We start from the raw sequence: 16,198 nt of genomic DNA, 5'->3' as shown, positions 1-16,198 counted from the left end.
TATATCGGAAACAGGCACACGTAGACGTGTGCGTGTTTTACACATATATATTGCATGTTTTATTGTTCACTTCATCACCACTAAATATATATAGTGTCACATAACTTGAACCAAAGGCCTATCTCTGGAGTTGTAACTGCGGGAGCTTGTGGCAAGACGACGCTGTCGCAGGCGTTCCGCTTCGTTCGCCCTAAATTCAGGGTCGGCGGCTCTTCGCTGACGTGTCGCCTGGGCTTCGGAATCCGTCACGCTAGAATCAGCATGCTAGAATCGGACGACAATTAAGCTTCGCTTACTAGAATCGGAAGACAAGCTTTGCTTACGTAAGCGAAGCTTATCGTCCGATTCTAGCATGCTGATTCTAGCGTGACGGCTTCCGAAGCCCAGGCGAAACGTAAGCGAAGAGCCGCCAACCCTGAATTTAGGGCGAACGAAGCGGAACGCCTGCGACAGCGTCGTCTTGCCACAAGTTCCCCCAGTTACGACTCGAGAGATAGGCCTTCGAATCACCAGAAAGAAGGAGCTGCCTTAGGCACGCAGCTATGACGGTGAGTGGCGATGCTCAGCATGGCAGCGCGTGTTCATAAGCAATTATATAGTGCCACCTTCCTTTGATAGGCAGTGGGAAAGGTCCCGGAAGTGGGCCACTCCAGCACTTTATGAAGACGTGACCGGGGATGCACTTTCAATCCTAATGGCAGCAATCACTTTTGCAAAGTTGGTAGGATCTCTACTCACCCGAACTACTCAAGCCATGTGTCAAATGACCACCAATACCGCTGGCGTGACCACCAGAAGAACCTAGAAGATAGGCAAGAAAAATTTTATAACCCCATGCATGTGCCCTGTTGCTGTGCTCTATTGCGCATGACTAACTGCGAGAGCAGGATACGTGTCTGGGTTGGCCCATTACGGTAATATTTGCCCAATGGCTTAGTTCAAGGGCTGGTACGTTGTGTTTTTCTAGTTTGAGAAATGCTTCTCACCTTGAAGGGCAAGAACAAGTGAGTTTAGTTTTGTGAAGCATTTTTTCACGTTTCGACTTGTATTTCTTTGGCACAAAAGCGTAGTGCTTTGCGGGTAAATTCAAGGGCTAAGATTCTCATGTGCTAGTTTGCGCCTGAACCGCAGCGCCTTTACTGTTGTGAAACGTCTTAAATTTCCAGCTCTGTCCGTTTTCTTTATTCTTTTTAGACGGAGTTTTCAAAATTCATTACGCTGAGTACTGGCTTCACTTAGGACTCATGCATACATAAAACCCTGCTTATTGACAAACTGTTCACTAGTCATGCCGGCACATGTACAAATATCAAGGTGTCATGAGTATCTAGCACGGGAACTTCAAGCCTAGCTTTTGCTTTTGCGTCCTTTCTGGCTTGTTAAGACTAATGTCGCTTACCCACCACACCGCTAGGACCAGGCGTGCGACGGCCGTTTACCAACTACGTACGTGCTCGACAGGATAGTACTTAAATTTCTGCTATCCTTCCCGTACGAATGGCTTCAACTGTTTGGTTTCACTTGTTGCCACCCAATATTAACTGATAATTCTTTTTAAACGGTGCTCATATGCCCACTCCTCAAGTAATCTTCCATGTCGGACCTTTGAGCTCTAGTGAAAAAAAAGAAAAGACTCAAGGGACACTCAGTTCTACGCTTATACTATATTTGAAGTGTTATTTACTAATCCAGGTCATCAACATTGTTGTTAAATTTCGCTATAACTTGGGAATTAAAGGAAACTAAGGGCCGGAATGTATGTCACTTGTGGAAGCTAGATCAGGCAAAGGGGGAGAGTCTCTGGATTGGCAGTTAAGCTTACCTCCTGGAAGTATCTTAACGCGACATTTAAATTTCTTCTATCTCCTCAGGACGTTCATTAAAGTTTTACATCCATCCATCCATCCATCTCCTTTAAGAATGAAATAATTATTTCGTCCTCAACGGGTAGCAGGAGCTCCCGGGCGGGGTAGATACCATCCTACTGGAAAAAGTCGTCACTCTGATGAAGTCGAAATCGAGGCCGCTCGTAGTGCATTCTTCCCCCAACCGCGACAAGAACCACCCACAGACATTTACGCGAGTGAGGCAGGTGACCCCACGTTATGCATCCAGTCACCCTTCACTATGTCCGAGATGACAGTCGCGTTCAAAGAAATTCGAGCCGCCAGCACTCCGGTGAAGTATGGTGTCCCTTGGGCAACGCTACGCAGCCTCGCCCAATCCCGGAAGGAGGAGTTTCTGAACGTATGTTCCGCATTTAGGAGAACGGTATGGCACAAACGAAGCTGAAGTGTGAATTCTTAAGCTTGGGAATGGCCGGAGTGCGCCGTCTAATCTTGGGCCAATGCAACTAACGCCGCCAAAGGCCGAGCGAATGGCGGCGAATCTTCGCGTGTGTCACCGATACAGTCGGTGAATGCATTGTTTTCATCTTCATTAGATGTAATTCTTTATATTTATGCATATTTTGTTGTAATAATTTTTGTTTTACTATACCTTTTCTTAGGCCTGATGCGGCAGTGAATTTCAATTTTAGGTGCACGCCTTATAGGCTATTTTACTGAAATGCGTAGGTGGCGCCATCTTGGGCTGTTGGGCTGTTATCGCTGCTGTTTACTATTTTTAACTACTAAATTCGCGTTACTACAGTCGATTCCCAAGCATGAAAATAGTTGTATAGATGCGTTCAGTGTTTCATGACCATGTTACGTGACTTCACTTCTCCTAAAACTTAGAAATTGTTTGTGTAGCAGCCCAAGATGGCGGCGCGCATGAATCGAATAGAAAATTGTCTATAGACCAGCGCAGCACTCTTGTACAAATATTATGGCCTCCAATTTATTGGTAATGTACTGAGGGCCCGAAAACATCATTCGTGTGATCGAAAGCACGCCTCTTGTAAATAAATAGCATGTGATTGTTTGCCTGCAAATTTTTCTTAGTGACTCCGCTCAAGTTCAATGCAATCGTCCTTCACTGTAGTTCTATCGAATGCCTTCTTATGTCGATATTTGTGCATGCGATTCCTTAGGAAATTGAGAAAAATGTGCTTCACAAGGCAGTTATTACTATACTTCCCAGATAAACAGCTTTGTGAGTAAATAAAGAGAGAAAATGCACAAAGGTACGATCGCAGCCGGCCATGATAACCACAAACTATCACAGCACAGTATCACATGTGGCACAACGAACACCAATTCAGGCTATTCTAGAGTGTGCAGATGTGCTATTTTTAGAGTCTTTGCAGTGCCTTTCGCGCCCTCTGTTTTGATAGCTTATCAGGTCGGTATTCCAAAATGGTTTGCTCTGATAATGATAATGTGGACTCGTGTGCTCGGAGAAGCGAACGGAGAAGTTCGCGTTTCGGTTGAGGCGTGGCATATACGTAAAAGCCTTAGCACTTGCGCAAGTCAACCTTTGCTTATCTTACTAAAAAGAGATTGTCATGGCTAATAAATTATGTCGAAGATGGGGCTAGCTGGTTCTGCATGATTCAAGATATAACGGCGCGACTTCCTGGATGAGTAGAAATACCAAAGAACACAGATAAGGACAAGCGCTGACTTTACACTGAGAATCTTTATTGCACCCGAACAAACCAAAGTCATCGGCCTACATTACGATCGGTGCACAAGTAAAATCATCAAAGCCGCTCAGATGGTGTTTGCAAACCATCCATGAGTTTATCGCAGAAGGAACTGCCATTTTGGGGTAAGCACACGCGCGCGGAAGGGAAGATAGCAAGTCATGCATCTTCAATGTTATTATATGCTGTGCGTCGCTTCTCTTTTTGTTGCTTGTTTACAATCCGCAACGTGTATGTTGCTTGCTTGCAATCCGCAACGTTGTATTCGCAACATATACCTTTCTAGAGCACGGCACGGGCTCGGGCTTACCCGAAAGCCCGGGCCCGGCCCGGACCGTGGGCCGGGCCCGGCCGGGTGGAGCAGTTTTTTCACGAGCTCGGGCCGGGCTCGGGCACGGCGTGTGCTTTTTGACCCGGGCCCGGGCCGGGCTCGGGTTTTTTGACGTGGGCCTGGGCTGGGCTCGGACTTTCTGCGAGTTATTCTCGGGCGTCTCAACTCTGAAAAACATGTATTTTTCGGTCTCGGGCCGGGTTCGGGCCTGTTTAGAGCCAGGCTCGGGCCGGGCTCGGGCTTAAAGTAAAGGGGTGGCGGGCCGGGCCGGGCGGGTAACGTAGATTATTTCCGGGCCCGGGCCGGGCCCGGGTCGCGCCATAAAAGTTTTGATCGGGCTCGGGCGGGCCGCCCAATGTAAAAACGGGCCCGGGCCGGGCCCGGGCCGCAAAAATCGGCCCGTGCAGTGCTCTATACCTTTCATGTGCCAGAAAGGTTTTCAGTTGAACGTCAGCGCTTGCCCTTTTCTAAGTTCTTTGGCTTTTGTCCTTGTTCAAGAAGTCGAGCTGTTGTACCTCGAATAACCATTTACCTTTCGCAAAAGCCTACACGTTTGCATATTTCATGGATGCCTTCAGTTGAACATGCGGAGGTGCGGTTTGCACCTTCCTTCCGTGCGCGCCGCCATACAACCATCCAGTTTAGCGTTTGCGATGTCTTTGTCGTTATACTTGTATATGTGTTTGCACGCCGGCCTTTCAGTATCAACAGCAGCACTTACCCGAACTTCCAGATGAAATTCCCAGGCCTCCGGTGCCTACGGAGATACCGCCGGCGGAACCTAAAGCAAGGAAAAAAGTAAGTGCGGTGCGCTGAAAGTCATTCCCTTGGAAGAGAGAGAGAGAGAAAAAAAAAGAAAGGAAAGGCAGGGAAGTGAACTATAGATGACAGTATCACGTTTGCAACCCAGAATGGGGGTAGGAAAGAGGGCTTTAGAAGCAGGGCGAAAGAGAAGAAAATAACAGAAATGAAAAAAAAAAAGAAAACTGGAGATGGAGTAAAGAGAGAAAGAAGCGACCAAATGCAGGGAGGTAACGGGCCACGTTCAGGTGCTCTAGTCTCCTTTTGGGGCAAGGGATAGACGGCAAAAAAAGTTATACAAGGGGAGAGAAGAAACAAAAGTTGCGCGCAAGCGTTTATGTGGGCAACACGTCGATACACGATGGAGGTGTGCGTAAAGTTATTAGGAATAGACGAGTCAACGCATTCATAGTTACTTTGTTTGGAAGTAAAGTGGATAAATTGTTCACCGAGAATAAGTTAGGGTTGATTCCTCTTTCATAGGAAACGCTAGAACATGAAAGTGAAACGTGTCTTCACATAAGCTGTTGCATGACTTAAGCTGTTGCAAAGCATTAAGTTCCAAGTAACCATCAGCGGCACCCTACAAGTGTACAGGGATCCTCGACAATTGCCACACAAGCGAAAGTTGTCCAACAACTTGCGACCGGGAAACATCCCCCGGAGACACTGCATTGCACGCGCCGGAACACTGCGCAAATCCGCCGTAAACCACAGGCGTTCGCAAACCGTACAAGCGAAACCGAATGAGTTGTTAGTAAATCGCTTCGTGAACACACAGTCCGCTCCAGCGAAAGGCGCACGATTTGCGGGTCGACGACCTTGTTGCACGTTTGCTTGGCGCGCAGCGTCCTGTTGGCGACGGCGTCCTGCTGCCGAGTCGCTTCGGTGAATGTTCGAGCATTTTGCGGCAGCTCCGCAATGTCTTGGACAGCCATTTCAGTTGTGACGCACTCAATTTTAGGAAGGCGAGTGGCAGAGTTCGCAGCGTGTGTCGAGAACTCGCGAAGGCATTCTGCCTCACGCTGGCGTGTCTCTCGTCGGACCAAAGCGAGATTCGCCCGTCGACGTCATTGCCTTTCTGGGCCGCTTTCCGCAGCAGTTTTCTTAGTTGGTGCCATCGCAATCTAAGTAGTAGACAGCGTGTAAGCACTGCTGATGCATGTTGAAGCTATACTCCATACACGAGGAGGCCGCACAGGCCAATCCGACGCGAAAGTGACACCGTGTGCTGAAACTGCGTCGTCACCTCACAGAAGGCCTACACCACATACACCAGGCTACACCGCGTTGGAACCTCCGCTCCTCCGCACGCGCTTTGACTACCGATCAAGCGCTCACTGTCGGTGTTCGTTAGTGTCATGATGCAGTACGTCTTCACTTCACTGCTCCTAGATGGCGGCGCCATCGCTGTCAAAAAGGTATATTTTACGCGTTCGCGCCGGACCTCACATTCGTTACAGGAAGTTGATCGTGGACCCCGGCATAAAACATTTTCGTTTAAAATATGCGTCAAGTTCACTAGGGTGGTAAGGGGTAGTCAGGGATAGGCACAAAATTTGATTATCGCGTCCATACCTTGCGAATGGCTCGAGACACAAAATATGACATCATAGGTGGCTGGCACCCCATTTACGCGTTTACTCTGCTGCCAGAAAAAACAAAACGCTGCGCACTCCAAGAGGCCCAATGTTCAGAAAAAAATACCAAATAGTGAGCACCAAATTCTGATTCATGCATGAAATATTGATTTACTCATAGACAGTATGACGTCACTGCGCTCGTATCTGCATGGAAATATATAAATGGCTCTTTGTAGTTTATTTATTCCGCGTAGAACAAAAGTTTCACACGATTTTGCTTTCACCATCTTGATACTGTTGACAGCTAATAAATTACCTTTTTAATTCATAATATCGCAGAAGATCCCATTTAAAACGCTAGTTTTCCAGTCTACTCAATTACGCGTGATTTCATCTGCTTCCCGTGTAAAAAATGCTTTAAGTATCTGCCACGAAATTGACTCGAGCAGCATAAATTTATTGAGTAGGTAGGAGCTGAACTTACCTGAACCTGAACCACCAGATGAAAGTCCCAGACCGCCAGTACTGCCTCCTAAGCCAACGCCGCTGGAACCTAAGATGCAGAAAAAGAATAAAAGAGAGAGAGAGAAAAAAGAAGTACTAGAACCATTGAAGTTGAAAAAAATTGGTTGAAAAGGGAGGAAGACTAATCAGGTAGACAAAGGTTGAAGTTTTTCAGTTGTGAATTAAGGTGGCTAGAGGATTTGCAATAACGTTTAGTGCATGTTAGATTCGCAAAGCAGGAGGTCTTTGCTAGGGAGGTACGCCACGCACCTATGCCGCTGCGGCATCAACTTTCGTCTAGCACACAATCCATCGCGAACAGGGGTTAACGTTGTCGAAAATTGGCGTTTTTAGTTTCCTTGCGTCTGGCAACGGTCCTTGTTAGATGAGTTTCCAGTACTAACTCCCTTTCCCTTTTCCAGTATGGCTCTCATATATTTATTTCCGCTTGATCTCTACCTCTAGCGGTCACTTTTTCAAGCAAGCCTTTTTCAATCAATCTGGACTGAGCGGCCCGTCCTTCTCGGCTGGTTTTCACCCTCGGTGATGTAGTACCGCCGGAAGAAATTAGAATACGTCAAGCGAGAAGGAAGTCCTCAACGTGCTACGCTGCCAAATTCTTTTTGTTAGACGTGTAGGCATACTCCTTAACAAGGTAGCCGTCAGAATGCTCGCAGAGGTTTTCCGGCATCAGATTTAAATGGGCTGCAAGATGGACCGTGAAGGTAGGCGACAAAATTGTTGGGTGTATTGAATACCATTGCATACCATTTGCACTTGCATGCCATTTCGTTGTCATCTACATTCTGCTCGATCCACAGTGCGCAATTAACAAGCGAAAATATTCGAATAAAAAGTACTCTTAAGGACAGAAGCTCCTTTATTCTCCCTTATTATAAGGATAAATCTTTGTGTCAATGGCGCACGAATGATTCCTTCCACTCTCTCTTTCTGAATTACGTAAACAGCTGCACTTACCTGAACTACCTGACCAATAAGTCCCGCCACCATGGCTGCCGCCCATCCCACCACCTAAGCCACCACTAGAAGAACCTGAAATGTCGAAAAAAAGTTTTGAAGGTCCTTCTTGGAAGCTTGTAAAACTAGAGCGAATGCCTCGTATGCGGAACATGCTCGGATCGAATCCTAATGAATCAAGTTTGAAAGGATTGTAGCCTATTTCATTCCTGTAGGTACCAAATGGCAGCACTTTTCTGCCTGCCACAGCAGCGGAGATGCTCGACTGTGGAGATGCTTGACTGTGGAGATGCTCGACTTGTCCGCGCGCCATGTCTGTGGTGGGACAAGGGACGCCCGCTGATCTATCGAATCTCTAAAGGGCCCCCCGTTGAGCGACGGGAACCCCGACAAACCAACCAACCATTGTATCGCCCAAGGCGCGGCTGGCAGAACCTCAGATAGCGAAAAAGAGAAATAGAAATTAGCCAGTAATTATCACTGCACAAATCGCTTGCAGATGAAGGCAGGTGAATTAGGTAGAAATAGTCAAACATATCGCAAAAGTGCCAATATGGCAGTGCTGCCGGGCTATAAATGCAACGATGATATGCGTCCAGTGAGTTGAATGTGCGTCCTATAGAACTTGATACCACGTGTGAAAGATTTTGTCATGATATTACGGAAAGTCGCTTAAGCGCTAACTTTCAAGTTACGAAGCTTAAAATCAGAAGGAACACTTGAAACCAGCCATGTGTTGAGTCCCCATGACTCAGCTACTTAAAGCAGCAGTCAATAAACCTACAATTCGGCGGACCTATAGCCATGCTAAATGCCATGAAATTTAGAACGACCTCCTTGAACACCTGGAAAACAACAGAACTCCACTGCCTCATCAAGAGCTTCTACAAATGCCTCGAGACATTTAGACAACCCATAGAAAGTTCTATCGGAACCTGTACAACATGCAGCAGCAGATGCGTGATGTCCGAAGAACCTATAATCGGCTAGCGGGAATGCAAGATACGCTCGCTTTGCAAACTCTCTGCAATATGGCGTTCACCGAGTTTGAGGGCGCAATGCAGCGTGACTTTCGGTGCAGCATTCGTTCTCCGCGTTATTAAAAGAAAGACGACTCTTCGACCCCCTCTATTCCAGCAAACAAAGTGTCATCATGTTGTAGTTATTGTGTCATCATTGTTGTCGTTTCATTAGCATCGTGCTGCCGTCCTCGTCGCATCTTCACCGTCGTCATTACCATGGCGCCCTTGTCGCCGTCATATGGTGGTTGGTGGTGGTGGTGGTGGTGATGATGTTGAAGCAGGCGGGGTTAGCCTGGCATACATAGCCGGCAATTGTTCCGCCTGATCCTCCTTCGAGTTGATATCAGGGGTGTGTCACCAAGTGTCTATGAGCCCCGTGTCTCGCAGGAAGGCCAGCAGCAGTCGTTGCGCTCTCTTCCTGGTTGTCGCAGGTCCTCCGGGGAAAACGACGTCTTCTAATGTCCTGTGCGTAAGACCGCTCTTTTGTAGGCTGTCCATCATCGCTTTTCTTTCTTCGACCGCCATCATGCCGCCGTTGTAGGCACCATCGTTATTCTCGTGCCGTCGCCAGGTGGGCGTCTTTGTAGCTGTTTTGTTCATGGCGTTATTGTTAACGTTATGCCGTCAGCGTCATTTTCATCATGTCATCGTGTCATCATTGTCGTTCTGCTACTTTTGAGCTGCTACCCTGGACCGGCTATGGATAACCCTATTTGAGGACAACGCAAATATATTCAATGATTTCCTCGCTCCCTAAATCGCAACTGACCAGCCGGTCGGCTATTCCGATACGGCAAGCAAAGAAATTTGTACGCGCTACTCGAAGCTACAGCCGGCAAAGGGGAGTGAAAAGGGGCCAATGCGTGTTCGACATTAAAAGCGTGGCCTCCGCGCCAAGACGCCAAGCTTTGATCCTGTTTCTGTTTTTGGCAGCTGTATGGGTTCTTGCTCGCTATCTTCATGAGCATACGGAGCCAGTAGCTTCATGGGCTTGCTCGTTGCCCGCGGCTTGGATATCGCTAGAAAAGTGACGTCGTATCCTTGTCCTAGTACACCAAGAAGCAGTTCTAAAATTTCAGGCACTATAGTCGATCGTGTGTTCCACGCAATATGGTCTGTAGCAAGCTTTGTAGCGCTACTGTAGAATAGGCAAAAACTTTTTTTCTGGAGGTAGTTGCTCAGGAATCACCAAATGTTGCAGTATACCAGGAAGCTCCACAGCTGTCAACGTTGTCCGGTGAGTGGTCAGTGCCGTGTTGTGCCATCTTCGTCTCCTGTTCCATTTCGTAGCGTTGGGATCACATCACGTAAAAACATTTTAATCTGTTTTCATTCCAATCTCCTGACGCCAAATTTAGGCAAGTACCAACTACGGAAATCGGGTGGTAACCCGCAGCATTGCTTGAAAAGCCCAATCAAACGCTCTCCTCGTTTATGGGAGGGCACTTTTGCTTGCGTTTAAAGCATTACATTGCCTATATTGAGCAACCTTAAGGCGACAGCTTTAAGAGCCCCGTGTCGCCGAAAATCAGGTGTCGGTGTCACACTGTTCCATCACTAAAGATCATACAGTAAATTCATAAATTCTTGCCAAAGTTATTCCTCGGAATTTTCAGTACGACAGTCGACAAACAAATGGCGTAGAACAAAACACCGACAGCGCGTGCCTTTTATGCTAAATTTTCTCAGACTGAAAGCATAATAGTGCGAAAGATAACAGAAACCTGCAAATGGTGTAATTTTTTTTTTGGCGAGGTTGTGCACCACCTCCGGGATCGGCCCACGCAAGAGGCCACGTTTCTACCAGAGAGAGAATCCGTGCACAGCGTTCAACGGTCGCCTTCATCCATAGCGTTCGCCGCCAGCGTTTCCCGGTAAGCATTACGGTTGCATGAGCTGCAGTGGCCGGGAAGCGTGAGAAGCAGTCAGGGATCTTTTAATGCTGTGGCATTCAAAACGCTGCGCACTCCAAGAGGCCCAATGTGCAGGAAAGATACCAAATAGCGAGCACCAAATTCTGCTTCATGCATGAAATATTGATTTACACATAGACAGTATGATGTCACGCGCTGGTATGCATGGAAATTTAAATGGCTCTTTGTAGTTCATTTATTCCGCGTAGAACAAAAGGTTCACGCGATTTTGCTTTCACCATCTTGATACCGTTGACAGCTAATAAACTACCTTTTTAATTCATAATATCGCAGAAGATCCCATTTAAAACGCTAGTTTTCCAGTCTACTCAGTTACGTGTGATTTCATCTGCTTCCAGTGTAACAAATGCTTTGAGTATCTGCCACGAAATTTACTCGAGCAGCATAAATTTCTTGAGTAGGTAGGAGCTGAACTTACCTGAACCGGAACCACCAGATGAAAGTCCCAGACCGCCAGTACTGCCTCCTAAGCCAACGCCGCTGGAACCTAAGGTGCGCAAAAGGAATAAAAGAGAGAGAATAGAGAAGAAAAGAAGGTGGTATAGCCATTGAAGTGGAAAAAGTGTTTTCTTGTCTAATTGGCTGACGAGAGGCGAGGAGCATGCTCAAGTGGAAAGGGTTTCAATGGGGCTGAGCAGGCGCAGTGAAACTAGATAACTGGATAAAGAAGATGGTGCCAGCGTCTGCTGTTGGTCCGGTTCCCCTTACTTAGCTTGCGGTGGCTCGTCGAAATTCGCGGCGGCGTGCAACGAAAGGATAAAAATGCCGCTAATACGGATCCTCACAAAGAATATTTGGCACATCATTGTCATGTATCTAGGGTTCGATAACGTTATACTGCCAGGGAAAATGTTTATTACCCACCACTTTATCAACCGCTCGCCGGCAGCTCGGAGCAGCCAGTGCCTGAGTGATCGGCGGGCAGTCACCTTCTTTCCGGAAGGAACGGGACCGTCTCCGGCCATTCAGAAAAAAATTCAGTTTTGTTCGGCATATTAATGCATCTTTAAAGCGTACATGGCACTTTGACGCGGTGAGTTTTTGTTGTTGTGTGACGTAGAATGACACACAGGCGAAGTGGATGCAGCCTGAAATCTTTCTACCAATAGCAGGAGGCTAATTGCGAAAAAGGCGTGGAATCAGAAATATTTAGTTTCTTTTGTTCAGTCTAATCATGCATAATCAGTGTGTACATGTCATATCAGATGAGGAGTTATCGCGGTTTTGTGACGCTGCGGGACAGACAGGCGAAGTGGGAGTGGCCCGAAAACTGTTTGACCAATCGGAGAGTGTTTATAGCACAATTGCAACGAACAAGTTTGTGATAGCTTTACGTTATAGCACCCCTGGTTCACTGAGGGGTCTTAAACATTACGGTGATAGGTTCCGCAAGTACAACCGCGGATTCTGCAATTATGTCCCATGCTGCCATTGTCGTGGACACTTCAATGAGGTTTAATAATTTTGCAATATTTGCGTGTAAAGGAACGCTTTCATGCGTTTTTGATCTGGTCAGCTTGACTGTCTTGACCGCTCATTTGCCATAACTTCAGTTCTTTTAGAACCACGGAACAGATTATTTGAAACGGTATCTTTTTAGTAAACTCATATAGCACGGTATTTTTTTTACTTCCCCTGTAAAACAAGCTTAAATTTTTTGTTATAAAAATTCCGCCAGACGCACAAAGTTATTGAGTAGGTGAGAGCTGCACATACCTGAACCTGAACCCCCAAACGCAGTTCCGAGGCCGCTAGTACCGGCCCCCAAGTGAGCGCCACCGGAGCCTAAGTAGCAAAAAAAGGAAAGAAAAGTTAAAAAGACGAAATTCTAAAAGGAGGAAAAAAGGAAATACGAGTGCATTTGCTGTATAACCTACGCGGAAAAGATTGGTTGATGAGAACGGCAGACTGACCAGCTAGACACGAATTCAATTTGACTGTAGAAGTTTTTCTGTAGCAAATTAGCGGGTCTGGTGGATTGGCGATAACGTTTCGTACATAATAAATTTGTCAAGCAGGACGGCTGTGCTAGGCAGGCAAGCTACACACTTATGCCAGTTCGGCATGACATGAATTGGACATAATAAAGTATTTACACCTAGCAGGCGTGAACGTTGGAGAAGAACTATCCAAAAGGGCACTCATGATTTCTTTGCGTCAGGAAACAGGACTTTTTTTATTAAATGGTATTTAGGAGACGTTGACGCCTTTAATTGTCGCCGGCTACTCCTTTTCACATAGAGGTATGAAAAAAAAAAGAATTAACCTACACGCATTAAAATTAAATGTAAACTCCAAATCAGAATATCACATAGTCCAGTCACATAAGTACACTAATACCACACTAATACTGAAAGTCAACTCAGAAACACAGCAACACAAAGTTCAGTCACAAAGGCGCATTAAGTTAAACACAAAGTCCAGTCACATAAGTACACTAATGCCACACTAAAACTGAAACTCAACTCAGAAAAACGGCACACAAAGTTCAGTCACATAGGTGCACTAAAGTAAACACAGTCCGGTTACGTAACTGTTCTAAAATCACGGCACATAAGATAGCACGGATTCGATTCAAATGAAAGTACGTGAATCCAGGTGTCAAATTGACCATAGAGTGAGTTTATCACAGATAAACACTCTTTTCAGTATTTTCCGAAAATATTGCTCGCTTCTAGAAATCTTTGGAGGGCCATTAACGCTCGTCTTTGCAACGAATATGTTGGCCAAGGACCTAATATCTTCCTGAGGCTGAAGGGCCTGCGGTCTAATGTCTATAAATCACGTGCTACACGTTGTCTGTGTGTGTCGTGTCGCGGACGTTCGAACAGAAGATGCTGCACATCCTCATCCGCGTGACCACAAGTACATTCCGGACTATCAGCTCTTGAAATGTTTTGTAGAAAATGTTTTGTGTACGCGGTACCGGAGCTGCAGACGGTGAACGAGTGTTTCAAGGGCTCTGGTTGTATTCAATGTGGACGGGATTTTAAATTGAAGCGCAGGGTCAATGTGAAATAACTCTGAAGATTTCGAGTTCTGATCAAACTATGTCGCTTTGCAACCCCGGACTGAGATTTGTCTTAGTATGTGCCGCAATTCTCCTTGTGTTAGAGGGAGACCGTATGTGGCGGTATTAATATGCGCTTGTCTAGCAGCCATGTCTGCTGCAACGTTCCCAGGGATATTGCAGTGGCTAGGTATCCATTGGAACATTATTGCGCGAGTTTTTTCACTTGCCGTTGTGAGCTCCTTTAGTGTCTCATGAACTAACGCCATGTTTTGGGAATTGCTGATGTCACCACGAAGTGACGACAAAGCTGCTTGTTAGTCACAAAGGATGGCCCATTGGTGCCCTTTTAGCGTTGAATTTATGTATTGTAACAAAGACAATATTGCAAAAAGCTCTGCTGTAGTTGATGATGATGTGTGAGACAGTTTAAAAGTCTGCATTCGGTTTCAATTTGTTTGACAAGAACAGTCTGTATACGCTTGAATATGTCCAGGGTACCGAATGTATATCTGGTACAGCGCTAGTTATTGGGCTGCTACCATAAACATGGCTCGTTTGCGAATAATTCCATCAATCGAAAGCTCAATTTTTGGGGCGACAAGTCGCCATGGAGAGTAGGAATATCGGAGATCCAAAATTCGTTGAGTGGTAGTAGATTTTTTTGCACCTGAATCACAGTATTGACGTTCGTCCTGTCTCTCTCAATAAGTGTATTGCTAGTGGGTGCCTTTTGTGCTGTAGTGAAACGCGAAAGTAGTGTCGACAAGTTTCAACCGTCCTCATAATAGGGAATAGAGGATGACGTGCCTCTGCAATTACTAAGGAACTTGAGGTTGCTCTGGGAACACCTAAGCCTACTCTAAGGCTCCTAGCTATTATTCGTTGCAGTCGCTCTTCAGATGAACGGGAGATTTCATGTAGAACTGGTGAAGAATAAGCTATGTTTTTCTTTATAAGTGCATTATGTACTTTCAGTAGTGAAGGAACCGACCCTCCCCATGTCGGGCCTGCTACGCGGCGAAGCACATTTATTGTTGAGTTTATTTGTTCATCGAGTGCTTTAATGTGAGCATTCCAAGAAAGTTGTCTGTCTAGTATAAACCCCAGAAATTTGTGTTATTTTACTATGTCTAAATGTTGCCCCTCAAGGCACAGCTGAAAGTCTTTTAGGCATCCTCTGGTAAAGGGTAGCACAGCCGTTATACTGTAAGACAACTCCATTCCTCTTTCTTTTAAGAATTTGTCCACAATGTTTAGGCCTTCCAGCAAAATTGATTGAACAAGTCTGGAACATGAACCAGAGGCCCAAAAACAAACATCATCCACATATATAGAGTGGTTTAGTGCAGGTGGAAGTCTCCGTGGTAAATCTGCCATTACATAATTAAAGAGAAACGGGCTTAAGACACTGCCTTGTGGGACTCCTTGAATAGGATTATGAGAGGAGCTTTTTCCTTCGCTTGTTTGAATAAATATTGATCTGCCATTCAAGAAGTTGGATATCCACCGTAGCGCCCTTCCCGAGACAACACAATATATGAGCATGACTGACTGTGTCGAAGGCTCGCTTAATGTCTAAAAAAACTGCTGTTGTGACATTTCCCTTAGCTCGTTCATGTTCAACATAGGTGACAATATCCAAAATTGCATCCGTGGTGCATCGCCGCCTTCGAAATTCTGTCATGTGATCTGGAAGTATTTCTGTTTGCTCACGCCACCATTGCAATCCTAGTGTCAATCATTTTCTCCATGACCTTGCATAAACAGCTCGTCAGGCTCACAGGACGAAAAGACTCAAGAGATAGAGGAGTTTTACCACGCCGTGCTGTTTCCAATCACAGGTGCTGTTTTCCAAGAGTTAGGGACATACTCCTTTTTCCACAAGTCATTCAGTAACTCCAAAAGTGCCAATCGACCATTAGGTCCCATGTTTTGCAACATACTGTATGTAATGGAATCTGGACCTGCAGCAGTCTGTCTTACAAGAAGCAATTGCACATTTTAGCTCAATCATAGAGAATTCATAGTCTATTTGTACATGCTGTGACTGAAAACACGCAAAAATGTTTTGTTTTGCCATTTTAACTGAATATTGAAACCCAGGACAAGTAATAGAAACGCTTGTTCTAGTTATAATCTTGCAGAATTCTTCAGCAATCTCTAATTCAAAAGTATCCTTGGCTATTGAGAGATACGAAATCGTTGTGTTTGAACAACAGGGCCGCTTAATGCACGAATAGTCATCCATATTCGAGGAACTGGCGTCAGGGGAGACAACGTATAGCAATATTCACGCCATCTTTTTTTCCCTAATTTTTGTAGTCGTCTTCGCATGACTGAGTGAACTTGCTGCGAATGTCTACACGCTTCTATATTTCCACTGCGGCGGTAAGTTCTTTCTGCTCTTCTTCTTATAGCTCTCAAATGTTCATATTCTCCATCA

At 45.8% G+C, this 16,198-nt stretch overlaps 1 protein-coding gene across 13 annotated transcripts in view; it reads right to left on the bottom strand.

The window, feature by feature from the left end:
- Positions 1 to 16,198, bottom strand: part of LOC119457760 (uncharacterized PE-PGRS family protein PE_PGRS54-like) — a 194,495-nt gene that overhangs the window by 165,387 nt on the left and 12,910 nt on the right. For all 13 annotated transcript variants that reach the window (XM_049670394.1, XM_049670393.1, XM_037719449.2 and 10 more), the window contains exons 5-10: positions 12,459 to 12,527; positions 11,161 to 11,229; positions 7,787 to 7,861; positions 6,789 to 6,857; positions 4,642 to 4,701; positions 739 to 801 (exon numbers count right to left, since the gene is read on the bottom strand). In XM_049670394.1, coding sequence (XP_049526351.1) covers positions 739 to 801; positions 4,642 to 4,701; positions 6,789 to 6,857; positions 7,787 to 7,861; positions 11,161 to 11,229; positions 12,459 to 12,527 — 405 coding nt within the window. The remainder of the gene's footprint in view (positions 1 to 738; positions 802 to 4,641; positions 4,702 to 6,788; positions 6,858 to 7,786; positions 7,862 to 11,160; positions 11,230 to 12,458; positions 12,528 to 16,198) is intronic.

This window comes from Dermacentor silvarum, chromosome 7, assembly GCF_013339745.2.
Source record: "Dermacentor silvarum isolate Dsil-2018 chromosome 7, BIME_Dsil_1.4, whole genome shotgun sequence".
In the NCBI taxonomy this organism is placed as follows: Eukaryota; Metazoa; Arthropoda; class Arachnida; order Ixodida; family Ixodidae; genus Dermacentor; species Dermacentor silvarum.
Note: the sequence above shows the minus strand (reverse complement) of the source record. Positions and strands in the feature narration are given on the sequence as shown.